This window comes from Pagrus pagrus (assembly GCF_965226575.1).
Source record: "Pagrus pagrus genome assembly, chromosome: 13".
Taxonomy (NCBI): domain Eukaryota; kingdom Metazoa; phylum Chordata; class Actinopteri; order Spariformes; family Sparidae; genus Pagrus; species Pagrus pagrus.
Window position 1 is genome coordinate 24725980 of NC_140197.1, and position 17994 is coordinate 24743973.

At 41.7% G+C, this 17994-nt stretch overlaps 1 protein-coding gene across 7 annotated transcripts in view; it reads right to left on the reverse strand.

Annotated features, from left to right (window-relative positions):
- srcin1a (SRC kinase signaling inhibitor 1a) overlaps positions 1-16954 on the reverse strand; it is a 118318-nt gene extending 101364 nt beyond the window's left edge. For 5 of the 7 annotated variants that reach the window (XM_084370353.1, XM_084370352.1, XM_084370350.1 and 2 more), the window contains exon 1: positions 10103-10186. In XM_084370353.1, coding sequence (XP_084226479.1) covers positions 10103-10178 — 76 coding nt within the window. In that variant the 5' untranslated portion in view covers positions 10179-10186. Of the gene's footprint in view, positions 1-10102; positions 10187-16818 lie in introns of those variants that run through there. The other 2 variants (XM_084370348.1, XM_084370349.1) reach the window with 1 other exon arrangement.
- Positions 16955-17994: the final 1040 nt, after the last annotated feature.

A 17994-nucleotide genomic window follows, 5' to 3' on the forward strand; every position in this document is an offset into this window, starting at 1 on the left:
GCCCCAAAAATTGAGAATCGGTCGGGATCCAATAATGAAAATCCTGTAAACAAAATAAATCCAAACAAAGGACCACGTCCACATCATGACAACCTTCAAACACCCTTGTTATAACCTACAGGCGGAGCTCAGACTCTGGCAGTTATTACCTCTGAGTGCAGTCCTCAACAGAGCTCTAGTTATTGAACAAGGTCAAACATCAGAAGGCAACTCCTTGCTGCTGAAATTATGACCACTGAGTGACTCACTACCACCAGCAACAATAACTTAACCAAACACATTCAGTCATATTCAGCACAGCCATTTTCTCTTTCTCACAAGTCAGAAAGCCAATCCATCCCGACAATTTCTCTGCTCATAATCTTAAAAAATCTCAGCACAGTGTTCATATCTCTCCTGCCTGTCGTCTATTTCTGTTGCACACTGGCTATGTTTCAAAAATGCCAATGTCATGCACAAGATAGAGGCCTTGCTTTCCCATTAATGCCTCGGACTGAGGAGATGGATGCCACCCAGCTAATCGATCAGGAGACACTATACACAGGCAGCACCGGATGAAGCAGAAGGATACAGGTGTGTCTCAGGGGAAAAACAGAGCTGACCTTTTCATACTCACTGCTCTAATAGTTTGTGGCAGTCAGCTCATCCGTGGATTTCACGTGCGATGTTTATGATGAAAATACGTCTTTTAAGCTCAGCTCGGATCCCTGGATAATGCAAGTCTGTATCTGCTTCCCAGCCGGTTACAAGTCATTAAATGTATATTAGTGGGCGATAATGTGGGAATTGGTTTCCTCCTCAGAAGGGTAGCTCCGAGTGGGGAAAATGAGGAGGGAAATGAAAATCCACAAGGTTGCAGCAGAGCATAGCATTTCTTACTGCAAAGACTAAGAGGTGCAGCACAGAAAGATCTGCACACTGAAATGAATGATGGATACAAGAGATCTAGACTTGTACACAACTGACAGTAAGCGCGATGGCTTAAATGTTGATTGGGACGGAGTGAAGATGGAAATCTAAATTGCAGTTGAGCCCCGAGGCAGTGCAGACATATTTGATGCTTCAATTCGAAAAGTGATACTAAATCTCTGGTTAGAGTTTGATCAATCAACCTTTAGTCTGAACGTAGAGTGTCAAGCGGAGACGAAGGGTAAAGAGGAGATGAGGAAGGAGTCTATTGAGACCGCGACCAGAATGAGATGAGGGATATTTGGATCCAGTCAGGAGCAGAAGGAGGCTAATCTGCCCAAAATCATCAGAGCCTGCGCTGCCTGCTTTGTATTCCTGCCTGAGCATCTTGGGAATGAAAATCAGAAGTGATGGGAAGAGAACGTAGGAGGAAACGGATTGAGAGAGAAGAAAGAAGACTATTACTGCTTCTTCTGTCACCTCCCTAACACCACCAACTTCATTTCCTCTAACTCTCTCCCTTTCTTCCTCCCTCTCTTTCTTCTAGGGAAGTTTTTGCAAATGATTGTTTCCCTTCTTTCAGGTTTCTCAGTCACTTCACATCTCAGCACCCTTTGTGAAGTAACACAGATGCCAAAAACCCAGTCTCTAGCCTGGAGGTATCTGAAACGTAAGCTAAATCAGGCTCTCGCATGGATGTGAAATGCACTCCAACCTACACTCCGACACGTTCGTAAGTGATTCAGCTCAACTCGCTCTGAACCCTTTTTAAGCATTCACCTGGCTTTAAATGTTTAATAATAACCACAAAAACCTGTCCACGTAACAAAACACAACCTTGTGGGAAGGAGAACAGTGCAACATGATCCGCAGCTCCTATGTTTAGACTACCTCTGTCCCATGCAGGGAGGAAGCAGATGTATTTGAATCTGACACTGTGTGCCCTATTTCTACTGAATATTAAAGGCAGAGTTGTATGTATGCTGCTATTTCAGGTGCAACAACACACCAGGTTGGGGCGGGATGTTAGATATATTTTTTCGCCAAAGAAAAGATACCATTGGTTCAGGAGGTGTGAATGTTGACCAGTAGGTATGGATGCATGCTTCACAAAGCTTGTCAGTGCACTTATTTTTCTACCTGGTCCCTCATTTCTTTTCACAGCCTACATGGGACAAAAAGTAGTAGTATTTATCAGCTGAACATCGGTATTGGCCGATATTCGCCTTGTTGTTCGCCATCGGCCTATCCACAAATAAGATGGCATTCATCAATGGCAGTGGCTAATGTGTATCTGTTGTGTCTCATCAATTCTGCGCTGGGTACACTCACTGTCTAACCCTTCTTTCCCATAGACTGCAGCCATCACTTTTTCCACAGCTCCGGCAATGTGCCATGCGCACGTGTGGGTTTGTCTTCAAAGAAAAGTGACAGAAAATGATGGCTTTTGAAGCAGTTATTTTACAAAAAAATCAGCTTTTTCACAAGAAAGAAAGTTATGTGAAAAGCTGTTCTATAAATTTGTATGGTTGAATTGTAATGACAGGCAGTTCATTCATTCTTGTATAAAGAAGATTTCTTTGTTACCTTGACACAAAAGGGAGAATAAATAACAAAAACACAATTTTGGGGGGAAAAAAATTGTTTCAGCTATCAGCCAAGTTGTCATTTTAAACATCCACATCGGCCCAGAATTTCTATATCTGCTTTTTTGCCAGGAAGAAATTAGTCTTTTAATCTTAACATGCCAAAAACCCTACCAGCACACATGTAAAATAGAAGGTTATCCAACAGCTCAGCCATAAAATCTAGCTTTACAAAGATAGTATTGTCAGATGTGTATTAATTTCGCTCCATGTTTATTACTGAAGTTGTATGGTGGTTTGCAGTTGTGTTAAACTAGACTGCACCATATTGAGATTCTGATGTTTTGCCCATTACATTTACAAACATGAGGGTAGAATATTAGAAACACATTTCAATATAATGAAGTCCAGTACAACACCACCACTAACCACCACCTCAATAATAATCATATAGTTGAATTAACAATAACTTGGCCCGGGGGTGTGTTTAAATAAAACATAATGCTGCTCTGGGATTGTAGTTAATTGTTCCATCTTTACTGAGGTTTATGAGGGGACGAGAAAGCAACAGAGAAGGCAAATGAGTTTCGATGGATTTGACACAGAAGATGTATGTATCTCAAAGATCTCTACAGGGAAATTCGTTCTCTGCATTTCACCCATCCTAAGTATGAGGAGCTGTGGGCAGCCAGTGTGCAGCAGTATTCAGAAAGGATGAAAAAAGTTTCAGCACAACATATCTTATTAGAGCTGTGGAATATAAATCATCCGTCTTTGCTCACTACATCTCAGCCTTTCTTACCCACAGGCGTGCATAAACTACAGGTTAGGAAGGTCTCTTTAAGAAATAAAATTGTGAAATTATTGGTATCGACTGAAAAAAATATCCATATCACCCAACGACTCTGAAACTCAGAGCTCACACCTGTCCTTAACGACTCTGTAAGGACACTCACACACTGAGTTTAAAAGCCTGCAACTCCCTTCCAGTTAGTTAGAACTGAAGAAGCCTCTTCGATGAGAGCTGAAATGTCTTCAAGAAACTGAAACAAGTCTAGTTGCCTACAGTACAGCACCTAGAATTACCTTGACCTGGATGACTGAGAACCTTCATCAACATATCACCCATCCCTAATATTGTAGGTCCTGTAAATCAGACGGTTCTTAAGCTGAGACCCTGGATTTAGTCCAGCGAGAGTGATTCAGGAAGTTGATCCAGTGAATTATGTTTTAAAACAATGCAAACTTGTTTCATTACAGAATTAAAATATACTGAAAACAAAATTAGCATGCACAGTACTTGGGTCGCCACAGGCAGATCTTCAAAGTTCTAGAGTAGAAATTCAGCAAAAGTACGCTCTGTGAACACAAATGAGTAAGAAGATGTCGCCATCCTAAAAATACTGACAGTGCATGCTGTTATTCATCTGTGTGGCATTGCCACAGTCTGGGTGGGTCGTGGATGAAGAGAGGAGACTTCTGCAATGTACCAAAATGAAAATGTTGTCATTATCTACACACTGGCAAAGTTTGTATTTCTATATTAAGTTTTGTTATTTAGTTTTCAGAAGATCCAAAATGGCCAAAAAGTGACCATTAATCAGTGCACAACAAGTTCTGAAGTCAAACATTTGCCTTCTGCTTAGCAAATTTGAATTTGACCTCATTATCTCCAAGATTTTCGCAAATTAATCTGCACTGTACCAACTGACACTGAAGCAGAGAAAAAATGCTGCTTAGAAATAATGTCTGAAAGTATTGCAACTTTTTTTACCAACTAATTAACTGTCAAATAACCAACAAATGGAAAAGTTTAATTTTTCATTCCTAATATGCCAAAAATGTGTTATTCTCATTAAATGACTAATGTGCTGTCACTACAAAAAAAAAACACCACTTACAAAAGGTGGATGTTTTTCTCTTCTTTCTCCTGCTGCAGCACAAAGTAGCTCTGAACCACTCGGCCTCTCATATAGTCAGCAGAAAGCTACTTTTGATTTAGGGTACACTTTGTTATGTCTCACTGCTGAACACCTTAATACACGACAAGTTGTTTTTATGACTCATGGGCTGCAGCTTTTAAGGAGCACATTAGAGCAACAAGACTTTTCCAACAGATCACTGTGGGCCAACTAGAGCTTTGTGAGCCAGTGCAAGCTGGAGGATAATGAAGTAAATATTGGCCTCCTGGACCCATAGTGCAATCGCCTCAGGATCATGTTTTACAAGCTGCAGTGGAATAATTTTATAGTTAGTTTCTGACCTTTTTGGAAATCTATCCAACAAGCTGCAGCCACCTAAGATGCTTAAGAGAAGGTTCGCTAGAAGTGGTACCATCTGATTGGATTTGTGAGCAGACACACACACTTTAAAACCTGATATGAAGTGACTGTAGCTGATTGAAATGAAAAATAGCCGTGTACCTGTGGCGGGTGATGGAGGGGTTAGTAATATCAGACCCAAGCCACCAACCCAAAGCGTTGGTATTTGATGACCTGCGAATGAATCTTTCTTCAGAGTCACTTTATAAGTTTGCAGACAAAGTGTTGCTGTAATTTTCCACCTTAATGCATACACACTGGCTTGCCTCACCTTTCGGTTTCTCTGTCCCAGTATGTGTCTGCTCTGTTGACTTTATTTGCCAGCAGTATGTTTTAAAAAGTCCTAAAAGCACACCCTGTGTATTGGATTTTTTCACCCCTGATTCAGTTTTCATAACAGCAGGTTGAGCCATGTGTGGAGGAAGCGTATCAATAGGCAGAAGGTGTAGAGTGCAGATTGTCAACTACTTAATCAATCGTGCATGCTGTTGTTCTCTCGGAGGGATAAAAAAATTCAAGTAAAAAATGATAAAATGGGTCGCCAAATATACAGATCTTTTTTCTAACAGAGGTTTGTGATGGTTTTGGAAGGCACAAAGAAATCATGTCACTCTACTGATAGATCAGTCAAATGCTCCCTTATGTCTTTCATGAAAATACTTCATATTTTGATGTTTAATTGGGAGGATTTGTGATATTTGAACTATTGGATAAAAATGAGTAATTCTTTGGTCATTATAAACAAGTGGGGTTTCAAAGCAAATGCAACAATTTTCAGGTTGATTTCCTATTAGAGGCTCCCGGCTGCACCGATCCAGTTTTTCCCCTTCAGAAACAGATTCTGATATCTCAACAAAGTGATTCTGCAGATATAATATAGCAATCCAATTCCAGTGTTTTCTTTTTCACCAATGTAAAATCTGAATACCTCTCTTCAAGGAATTCATGAAACTATTTATACTTAAGATAACGAGAGGATAAGGACTGCTGTGGCAGTAAAAGCTCAGTATGTGCCACGTTGTGACTAAACTGTAGAAATACTGAATTATACCATAATGACTTGTCAAAATATATGGAAACTATAAATCATATATGAATAACAATGCTTCATATGTTTTTTTTTACTTAGTTAAAGTGTGGTATTTTACAGAACGGAAAAAACTGACATTACATAACATAACAGAGTGACCAGTGTGCTTTTAGAGAACAGAAGGTCATAAGACTTCTTGGCGACAGTAACTCCTCAATATCTCTGTTCCCTTCAGTTATCTCTGAAAAGGTCAAAATTAAATGAAACTGGAGTAGCTCTTTCTCCTCATTCTATCACATGCTGAAAAATACCCTTCTACTGTTTTTATCATAATCCATGAATCTATCTCTTTCATAAAACAAGAAGACCGGGATAGCTCCATCATTATGCACTGATATCAAACTGCCCTTTACATAATTGTGGCATGAAAACAAGTATCTTTGATAAATGTATGTAATATTTAAACCCCTGAATCATTAATGACCTTGAGAGCTAACTAGTGTGCTTAACACTGTAGCTGTGAGAGGCTCATCATATCGGCCACAAGCCCCCGGTGTAAAAAGCAGAAATCATTTACAAAGACACTGATTTCTGACTTGCATTTTTGACTCACACGCTTCCTAAGAATAAAACTGAGAATGTGTAAAGACTCTTGAATGAGATCTGAAGAGCTGTGTCATTGTATCACAGAACAATAACGTTCTATTGAAGTACGCCTCGATCAATCTGCTCCTTAAATTCCCAAATGCTCCATGTATATCATCACGCCTCTGCACACTAACACAGAGCACATGCTGTATTTGCACACATGCATGTGGTAGCACATATGTGAGCTCGAGCCCTGGTGCATTTACAAGTTGCTGCGACAAGGACACTGCATGAAGCAAAGCTGACATAAGGAGCAGCTTGCTGGTTTGGACGGAGAGGTCTGGCATCACACAATCGTTATGTACGCAAACCCTTTAATGCATTGACAGGTTATGCCCCAGAATGTTTGGAGTCTGAATATCATGTTAATATTTTGTTTAGCAAATTTACTTTAACATCAGTACAACTCCAGCAACGCTATTCCCAGCAGGGTCAATTACTTCGGAAATGCCCTCAAAGCATGCAGCTCCTCTCTGCCATACTACATTGCATCATCGACAGCCAATCACAACGCAGCATTCATGGGGCTTTGTGTGGCACAGACCTAGGGGAATAAGCAGGTGCATAAGTACACAACACTGACTCCGCAAACAAACTGAGAGCCACACATGGTTGCGTGCTGCTGTCAATAACAGATGCTTAAAAGCTTTGATCAGCTGCGGATTTGAAAATAAACTAAATGCCTAAATAGACTTCAACAAAGGCGAGGATATGAGGTGATTCAGCTGAGGTTGTGTCCTTGCATGTTAGATAAATATCTGACAGGCACACGATGACATGACCCCGTACAGTCCACCTGTCTACTGCCTAAAGCATTGTCCTCTGAAATGAAAAGAAGGTAAACCCGCAGAGCTCAGCCGGCTTTAAAGCAAAATCGATTACCCAGTCAGAAAAGCATTTATCTGTTCTTTTTACAGTGCTGCAGGGATGACGTATTTTCTTGTTAAGACTGCTCTGGCTACCTCGCCATAAAGCCTAATTAATTTTGGTTTGGATTATTGCAGAAAATAAGCTCTGCGGCAAACACAAGTTTACGATGCTTTTGTTTAGCCAGATAATCTTCACAGATGAACACCACTTTCATGATTTTTTTAAGCGTAAATGAAATCACCAGACGTAAAAGGCTAATGTTCAGCTATAAACGAACTACATCGCTGCCGCATGACTTCAAAGTCACCACCACTAAGCTTCCTACCACACTATGCAATACACACTTAACTATAATAGAATAGTTTGCAATTAAAGTCCGCCTGTAAAGACAGACTAGAGAGTAGAGTAGATGAGTGTACGTGTTTGGTGTGGTGATGTTTGAACGTCCATAACAAACCACTGTAGTCTCTTGTAGCCACTTGTTAGCAACCACCTTTTTAAAAACACATACATGCTTGAACTTGCACTTCACAAGTGGGGTATTTGCTGACATATTTTATGTTTTAGGACAAAACATGAAAAATCTCTCGAGCAAGATTTTAGGCATCTTGTCATGATCCTGACTTTTAGTTTTGTGATTATCAGTTTTATGTTGAAAGCCTTTCCTTGAATGTCGTGAGTTTTATTTTACACTTCCTGTCGTTGTCTCTTTCCCTCCTGTTGTCTGTGCTCACCTGCATTTCATTTGTTAATTAGCCCTTGTAAATTAGTCTGTGTTTTTCCTTCACGCTTTGTCGGTTTGTCTGCGTTTCTTGTGTCTGTTTCCCAGTCCGGCGTTTGCTCTTCTTGTGTCCTCTGTGTTCCTGCTTTTGTTTCTGGTTTGTTCTTAGTATTTTGCATTATGCTTTAGTTTTGTCTTGGATTTTCTTCAGCCTGGTTTTGTTCCCTGCATTTCTGTTGCCTGACTTTGATGTTTTTGGATTTCGGCTTCATTAATAAAGCTCAACTTTAGTTTTTTTGTAACCTGCCTGCCTCGAAGTCTTACATTTTGATCCTTTTTGCTAAAACATAACACGTCTAACCAAAAAGCCATTCCAAAAACTGACTGATTTCAAGATGAGGGAACTATAAGTGCAAAAATGCTAACTTATTTATGGGTTTTAGGACTCATTCTTGTGGCACTCTATCCGAGCTTTGCGTAGCTTACTGTATATCAGTTGAAGCACTATGAGTAAAAATATTAATTATAAATAATAGCAGATCAAAATCTGACTGAACTCTCTACACAAAGTCTACAAATGTTTATCCTCCTTCCACTCCTACAGTACGTCAATCTGTAGTATTGAGTGTGTCATCATGTTGCCAACATCTCTGTGCCAATTTCAACACAAAAGCCTGATTTTCTGTGATCAAATTCTAATAAATCAGAGAAAATACAGCAAGCTACCGTGGACAAGATGTCATTACATTACCTCATGCTACCAGTCTAGTACAAATGGTACTGGACAGAGTGTGGGCCAGAAAAACACATCATAATCTTTACAACACATCATCTACACCCCCGCCATGTTTGTGTCTTTGCCTCTACTCTCCTTTCATTCTGTATAGCATCAGTTCACCATGCATCTCAGTCACTGTGTCTACACAGTTCTGGCTCTGCCTCACTGGAGTGGATCAGCAGACAGACAGACATGTGTGTTGACATAAACCTCAGCTGAACATACTAGGTATAACATGGAGGCATAAAGCTACCAGGATCTGCCGTCTGTGCACAATGGAAACGTTACGATAAGCATTAGCTCTCCAGCAGGCTAATACTGGGCTTAATGCTTGACTCTGCTTAATCTATTCTTTACGGTTTAGCCCAGCAGTGTGAACTGGTACAACTCTAATGGGCTTATGAAGATGCTTAAATGTGCTGTGATAGGCAGTGGTTAAACTGTGACTACCAAAAGTAAATGCTACACTTCTATACTGGCCGACCTGGCAAAGCTACGCCTGACCGGGCAAAGTGTTAGTGCACTGGTGGCCTGAATGCACAGACATTAGTATGGTATCTGGCAGTAGTTTTTGGATGCTTTGAGTTGAATTAGTGTCTTGAACTGCCACCAACAGCAACTGCAATCCTGAAGTGCATGTCCATTCAACGGTTGTGCTTCTATAGAAAAAATAAATGCTTGCTTTAACATTCAGCCAACTCGTTTCTGTTTCTAGAAAAAGAAATTCCCATGGCTCAGTATTCAGCTTAATCCATGTCAATCCTTCTAAGATAGACGCTGACTACAGACAGAACTCCAAGGACAAGCTTTACAGGGATAAGTGAAAAAAATCCAATGGACACACAGACTTCTGGCCGGTACAAAAGGTCTCATTGCACTGCAGCCTCCGTCCACCTTCACCTGAGCCTCAAACAGATTTCCTCTGGGTTTAAAGAGACCGATAAAAGCATCTGACAAGAGGATTCAAATATCAACCTGGAGAAATGAGAAACGAAACCTTTCAAAGGTCATCCGGCAAAAAAAAGCGAAACACAGCAGCCCAAAAACTGAGGGCATCAATATTCTCCACCAAGCACATCTGAGAAGAAGCTCACAGGCAAACAAATTTAAAGAGCTGTTTACTATTCCACTGTTGAGCCTTCGCAATCACCCAAGTAATGACCTCGTTTAGACACTCATCACTGTTAAAGACAATTACGTCGCTGTTACACCCCTCAAGTCCTCAAATTCTCAACTTACCTGTCCATCTACGTGCCGACCCTTTTTTTGTCTTTTGTTCTTTCAAACTTCCTTTCATTCTTTCCCCGCCTTTCATATTCTGAGTCTCTTGTGCTGCTCCCCTTCTCCCTACTAGCTACCAGAGTGTCCCTGGGTGAGAGGCAAGCAAGGGATGAAGAGGAGGGGAGAAATGAGGAGTTGGAGGGGGGAAATGAAGGTGGATGAATTCCTTGAGCTGTGCTGCCTCTTTCTCCGAAAAGTGCATGTTTCACCCCATTACCCTCTTCTCCTCTTTTTGTTTCTTTACATCCTGATAATGGATACTTTTCCTATGTTGCCTGTCAGCGTTTCAACATTCCTCAAGTACATTTACCCCAATTCTTTCTTACTTTAACCCCCACGCCCTTCGCACACGTTTCATATAATACGTCTCTGCATTCACACTCTGTACTCCAAAAAAACAGGTGTCGCACATGGACGGGAATGCAAATACAGAGTGTACTGCATGCAGAAATGAAGTACACACATCCACATCTAAAGGAAAATATGCCTGTCGCTGCCCAGGAATCTGAAAGCTTCAGTTCATTTTCAAGCACAGCATTCTCAGGCTACAAAGCATGCAACTAGTATTTCACCAAAGGGACTGTGGAAGAGAGTGAAACAGAGAGATTAAAAGAAAGACTGGCAGAAAAAAGAGAGAGATAGAGGCCCGAAGGGAATAGAGAGCGCGCCACATGAAGGAGTTGACCCACCCGATCATCCATTTACAATACCATCCCCCATTCACTCCAGGCAAAGCTGCCTCGTCCCCTCATTAAGATATCAGCACATCCACCAATTGTTTTATTAGTAAAATCAATATTTGCTTCGTCTCTATCTTATAGTCTTTCTCACACACACCCTTTGGAGTGCTTCACTTCCAAGAGGTCGTCCATGTGGCTGACAGCGGCACTTGCACACACACACACACGCAGATGCACTAACACAGGCAAGCACAATCACACTTTGCGCTCATCTACACACATGACAAAAATCTCTCTCACTAGTCACCTCCCTCTCTCTTACACACACACTCACACCCACCAGCACCACCTGCTTCACTGATGGTACTTCTGCTCTACAACAGCCCCCTCCCATTTCTTGTTGCTCCCACAAATGTTGCCTCCACCCAGTGTTTCCAGCACCTCATCCTCGTATCCAACATCCCTGCAAGCCTCTCCCCAGGCACCTCACTCCTAACCTACTACCCATTAACTGATGCTACCTTACGGCATCACTCTCCTCCTGCGATGCCTTGCACATCGAGCCCTCAGCCCAACCCCCATCCCCTGCTTTCACAGAGTGTGACAGGAGGACAGCCAGCTGGTTGGACAACACAACACGCAGAATCAAAAAGATACCTGCTACACAAGTATGCATAGAGATAGGGTTGACATGCCTTGGGATGGTGCATTGCCCATGCTGCGACACGGACCGCTGCAGCTGAAAGTGATCGCGTTTCCTGTTCCCCCTCCTCTTTTTTTCCTCTCTCCTCCTCCCTCCTCCTGTCCCTCGCTTTCTGTTCTTCACAAAGCGCTGGGTCTCTCCTTCCTTGTGCCGGTCCCCGTGCTCCTATTCGCTCCTCTCCTTCTACCGTCCTCCTTCCCTTTGTCTCACGCTCGCTCTGGCTTTCTCTTCCCTCCGCTGGAACCTCCTTCGCGAGATGGCTGTGGTCCAGCAGCGGCGCTCCTGACAGCACTGCGCGTGTGTGTGACTGCGAGCACGTGTGTGTGTGTATGTGTGTGAGGGAGAGGTTGAGTGGGAGAGCCTGAGTGTGTGTGTGTGTGAGAGAGAGAGAGTGGGGCGTACTCTTCAGCGGTATGAGCCTTGGGAGACTGTGCATGCCGGTGCAGGGATGCTCAGCACACAGCTAAGAATGAAGCACAAATTTTGCCCATGATAAATTCACACTCTCTCACCCACTCTCTCACACTTGCTCGCTCCATGCCTTATTTCCTCCTCATTACACATTATACTCACTCACTCTCTCTCTCTCTTAAAGACACAGGCGGCACGCTGCATTGCTACACGCCTACGGCACATCTCATGATATGGTAATAAAGGGGAGTCCAGGGACATGGTCCTGTGTGGGGCTCAGCAGCTGAGCTAGCAGGGGGGCGGGTGGAGAAATGCTTGAAGCATCTACTGTACCAGGAATGAGGGAGGATGGGGGAGGGTGGTGCTGGTGATGCGAGGAAGGGAAAGAGAGTGTAAGGGAGATACAAGAGTCAACACTTGAAATATCCCCTAGTGACAACAGCAGCTAATGATGAAGCTGTGTTGGGCCCAAGGCGAGGTTGTTAAGATTGGCGCAGTGGCAGGTGAGAATGACGAGAAGGACACCACAGGAGGGCAACCTCAGCATCACTGTGGCCTGTGGCTCTGCACTGCTGGATGTTTGTTTGCAAGCATGAATTATTCTTCTTTTAAATCCTGGCAACAATCATCTCCAGTCACTAACAATCACAGTCCAGAAGTAGGGCAGCGTTATGTCCGCTGTTCAAGAATGCCCTTGAAACACAATGGGGAAAAATCCATACTGAAATCAATCTTGTGCAATACTGTATCTGATAGAGGACAAAAATGAGCTACAAGTAGCTAAGGGCAGCATACAGATGGAGTGAAATCAAGGACACATCTTGAAGAAAGTGGAAACTGTCAGGTGTTGTGGATGAGAGAGACTCAGAGCATTGCTGTCAAACTGAGAGAGGCCTTCGTGGCTAATGGGTGCTGATGAATTAAGAGAGTACGAGAGAGGGGGAGAAAGTAAAATGCCAGTAGATGGAGAGATAAAAAAGGATGGAGGGCCATGATGAGAGCGATGAATAATGTATGGCCAGGCTGAACATGACTTACACAGCACACTGGCCTGTCCGTCATGTCCAGCTGGCTCACAGACTCAGAGAGAGGATACATCAGCTTGTCAGCTGGCGCCTCTCCACCTGAGCTAAAAAAATGCTGACAAACCCTGCAACACATTTACACATTAAGGGGAGTTGAAAAGACTATTTTCCAGATGTCAGTGTCTACTAATGGCTGTACACATGAAAACATCCTTCACAAGTGTCATAAAATGCATCCTAGGTCATTAAAATGTCAACATCATTGGCAAAAACACATAAACTCTGGGTGCAATTGCAGAAATAACATGACCTTACCACACAAATGTCAAAGTGTATTCACAGACATGAGCTGAAGCACTTTGTGAGAGACTTAAATTGAAGCCATGCTGTTCTGGGTGCTGGTGCTGCTGGTGAAAATGGTGTCACCCAGTAGGGGTTTGTTACTATTTATAGCCCATGATTCATACTGAGATTGGAACATTTTTGAAATCGAATTAGTTTTAAAGTGGCAACAAATGAGATTTTAATTCCCCTAAAGCACAGGATGACATGTCTGCAGGGGGCTGATCAGCACCTTAATTACATCACAAGGGTTATTATTTCAGCACTTTATACTCCACCAAACACCAAAACTCTGATCTTTAAATCATGCAAATGTTCCACACAACTGAAGACTGTAGGGTATGCTAGAGACAGGCCACTACTTAAAGTAGTAACTTAACAAGTATTGACATTTATATCTGCACCGGAACCCAATATCCTATTATCTAAAATAAAATTCACTGTTCGTTTATCTTACACGAGCACTCCAGCACACTTGCAGGAACATGGCACTCAGTCACAGTTGAAGGAGCCTTTGGCTTGAGGCAGCCTTGTTAAAGCAAATCCTTACAAGGATCCTCTCAGAGATCAAAACCAATCATGTCTTCAGGTGATCCAAGTCAACTTTTACCAGGGGTGTTGCTATCAAGTTGTTCTGGCCCTGATCCTGATCCTTTAATATTGGGAGTCTGTCAATCTCTGAATCCAATCAAATCGTTACAATGCAGCATAAGATATTCAGTGCTGATTGTTAAAATAACAGGACGTTTGTCAATTTAACAGGCGAAAAATGAGACAGAGAGTTATGTTAGAGTTATGTTAGAGTTATGTTAGCAAATTCATGTATTTTGCCAACGTGGATGTCAGAATAAACGCAGAGGAGATCAGATCAGATTGTGATCAGCTTTATTTTAGCCGATACCGATCCATTTAAATATTCCAGAAACAGCCCTGATGTTGACATTTCAGTAATGGTTAATGAAAAAAACGCAAAAATCTAAATTTCAAATCTGTAATGTGCTGTTCAATAACAACGCACTGCTAACAAAACCGAGGTTGATTTATTTGAGCCCTGACTTCCCTATGTAGATCCTGCTGTGGCTTTTTTTATTGGTCCATTTCATGTGATATACAATATGTTGACATGAAATACCACACATCCAGCACGTGCACTTGGCAGGCAAAATATATATGCCAATTTTAAATCTGATTACTCCTTGTAAAACCACTGCTGTGTGGCTATAATTCTTGCTGTATAGCTGCATACAACTAATAAAAAAAAAAACATAAATCTGCTACAGTGGGTCTAATAGATTATCAGCCCAAGGACATTGTCATGTTGTGATAATTGTTGTGATCTGCATCATTTGGTAAACAACTTAACAAACCACTGTCTGATAGATTGTTTAAGAAAACAATACAGGAGATAATGTAGTGCTGATGGCATGTTTTTCCTCAGGCCTTCGATATCTTAGAGCATGAAAATATCATTTTACAAGTTTTAAAATCATGGTCTCGAAAGTAATTTCTGATAGGAGTTAAAGGAACCCAGTTTGTCCTGGTTGTCCTCCTTCTCTCCATCTCAGCTGTGCGAGCTCATCGACCCAGAAACCCTTCAGCACATTCTGTGGCACAATAGATCTGTACTCGCTTCAGTGGAAACTAGCCATCTGAGGTTATTAGAGGGGGGCTGGGGAGGAATGTCAACGACGGTGTGATTTGGATGCAGGAAGACAAGACAACCTGGACAGGCATGAGGCAGAGGTGTTCTTACTGTATGAGAGACAGAAAAGGTAACTGCCATCAAATACCAATCATCTTTCCACCTTTCACAGTGTGAAGAAACACGCCTTGAGCACACACGTGCACACAGTTTCTTGTGTCACTGTAACCTTCACAAAAATTACACGGTATATTCAGAGCTGGTAGCACAGTGAGTAGGATCCTGTGGGTAGGCAGAGAATAAAGTAAGAGGTCATGTGTAGGCCCAGATGTCTACAATGATGGATATCACTCTAAACCTGCGATACACAGCGAACCAAGACTGTGCCAATTATATGACAAACATTTATCATCCAACCATTTAAACGCTGCACAAAACCAGCAGTGTTACTGCTGCTCATGCACTTTTGCCCCTTTCTCCAGTGGAAACAAAAGAGAAAAATGTTTATTGGAGCCAATGAGCCATATTCAGTCGGCCGACTCACGAAGAACGATACATTAGACACAAAGCCTGACACCAGCTATTACGTGTAATATACTACAGTATGAATGGGCCACGTGCCGACTCCTGTGTGGACATTTCTCTGCTAGGAACCTCTCACCAAGGGGAGGTGAGCTGCCTCCCCTGTCTGCATCTGGGTCCTATTCCACATGCTCCCTGTTTCCCTGTTTCACCACTAGCGTGACATTGCTATTGTTGCTTGTTACCAGCAGCGACAGTGTTGGCTGGGGATGTTTTCATCTTGTGAGTCTGTGTGTGTCATCATGACAAAATGTACTGGAGACGCCTATTTCAGTGGGACCTACCACAGAAGCATTCTGAGTAGTTTGTCTGTGGACAGATTTCTTTCAGCATGAAGGCATCACAACCATGCAAGATGCCATTACAGGTGCGCAGTTCAGATCAGGATGAAGGCCACTTAAAAAATTAGCATGGCCTGAGTCAAGGATGCTGGAACTGGAGGGGAGGAAGTAGGAAGGGGGCCACTTTACTTGACGTGGCTCACGTCCGTTTCAAGTGTGGATCACTGTATCCAGTTAAAATCATTCCCATCCACTCTAGCATAGCTGTTATTGTTTCCACTGTGTCTGTCTGTCACAAAACTTTACAGGTGTGTAGTTGAGTTGAGAGGAGTTGGAACAGGAACATATTGTCATGCATCACAACTGGTGTGATTCATCGCAAGATGGTGTCCAGTTCTACTAGTTTTACTGTTAAACTGTTCTTGTAATCACTTTGGGGTTCATCTTTGCATGAGAGGTGCTATGCCAACTAATTATTGGTATTATTACTTTTAACATTATTATGATGATTATTATTATTATTATGGAAAATGTATGAGTAGTTTCTCAAATGGAGAAATGGATATGAAACTGCCTCAGATAGATGGTCAATGAAAACTAGCATCACTTCTACCTACAACATTAAAATCCTGCTTACATGTTTATGCCTCAATGAAAACAATAAAACTGTATAAGGAGGCCATTCCTCTCACTTAATGCTAGCTATTTATAATTCTGTCTTTAGCTGAATTACGATTTTGAAAGCTTATTGTACTTTTTACTGTGTGTCTTTAAGTGCCAAGAAACCACTTAAAACTGCAGCAGCAACTACAAGAAATTATTTCACAAGTGATTAAAAAAATGTAAATATAAGGTAATGGCAGCGTAAGAGCAGAAATTAGCTTCTAGCAGGCGCCAAGTCGTGGCGGCTAGCAGCCGTTAGCCTCGTAGCTAAGCTAGCTAACGTAGCCAAGCAAAAGCGACATGAGCCAAGACGTCCATTTTAGTTCAAATAAATAAGCTGCTTACCTTATTCCGTGAGTGCGCTGCCATTTGGCTTGAGACAGACATGAGGAACTGAGTTGGGAACAAAATTATCCTGAAAAAAGTGTTGGTAAGTGAGAATACCACAGAGATGATGAAGCGCCGCCACCTCAACTAGACCGCCTCCTTGTGTCAGGCAGGTGTTTCTTCTTCTTTGGGCCGAATAACTGATCCGACCTGAACATGGCAGTTATATGGAAGCCCATTAGTGCCAGTTAAAGAAACACAAATATTAGGCATGGTTAATCAGGAATATAAAATAAGAAGTCATAATTATGTGATAAAAGGTAGAAATTATAAATAAAAAGTCAAATTTTGAGAGGAAAAAGTGATAAGTATGAGTTAAAAAGTCAAAACAATTAGATAAAATGTAATTAATATGAGACAAAAAGACAAATTATGGAATAGAAAGTCAAAATTATGAGCTAAAAAAGTGTTAATTCTGAAATTAAAAAAGTAGTTAGATAAATATTCGAAATTATTAGATGAAAAGACAAAATTCTGAGATAGAAAGTCATCATTATGAGAAATTATAATGAGCAAAATTATTAGATCAAATGTTACAATTCTGATCAAAAAAATTATGAGATGAAAATTGTCACATTTATGAGATTCAGATGTCAGAATTATGCAATAAAAGTTGAAATTATGAGACAAAGGGTTTAATTAAGGCCGTAGAAAGTCAAAATAATGTTTACTACTTGTATAATGTACAAGTACCCCGGAGTAGCCATCCCATGTATCTATGGACTCCCCAAGATACACAAGGAAGGAGCACCACTCAGACCCATCAGCTGCAGCATCAACTCACTTACCTATAACATATCCAAGCACTTAACCAGTATCCTACCTCCTTCGGTCGGAAACACTCAACACCACATCAAAAACTCACAGGCTGTCACCGACAAGGTGAGAGAAATATCACTGGACTCAGAGGAGACAATGTTTTATTTATCATGTCAGATCCCTTTTTACATGCATTCCCACTCAAGAAGCGGTAAATACGGTGAAGAAAGGGATGCTACAGGAGAGCACTCTGTCCAGCAGAGCCAACTTCACCCCAGACAACATTTGTGCCTTACTTCACCTCCGTCTGAGGACCACCTACTTCCAGTACAGTGCCATGAGCTCACTGGTGTTCCCAGTAGTGGCCGACCTCTA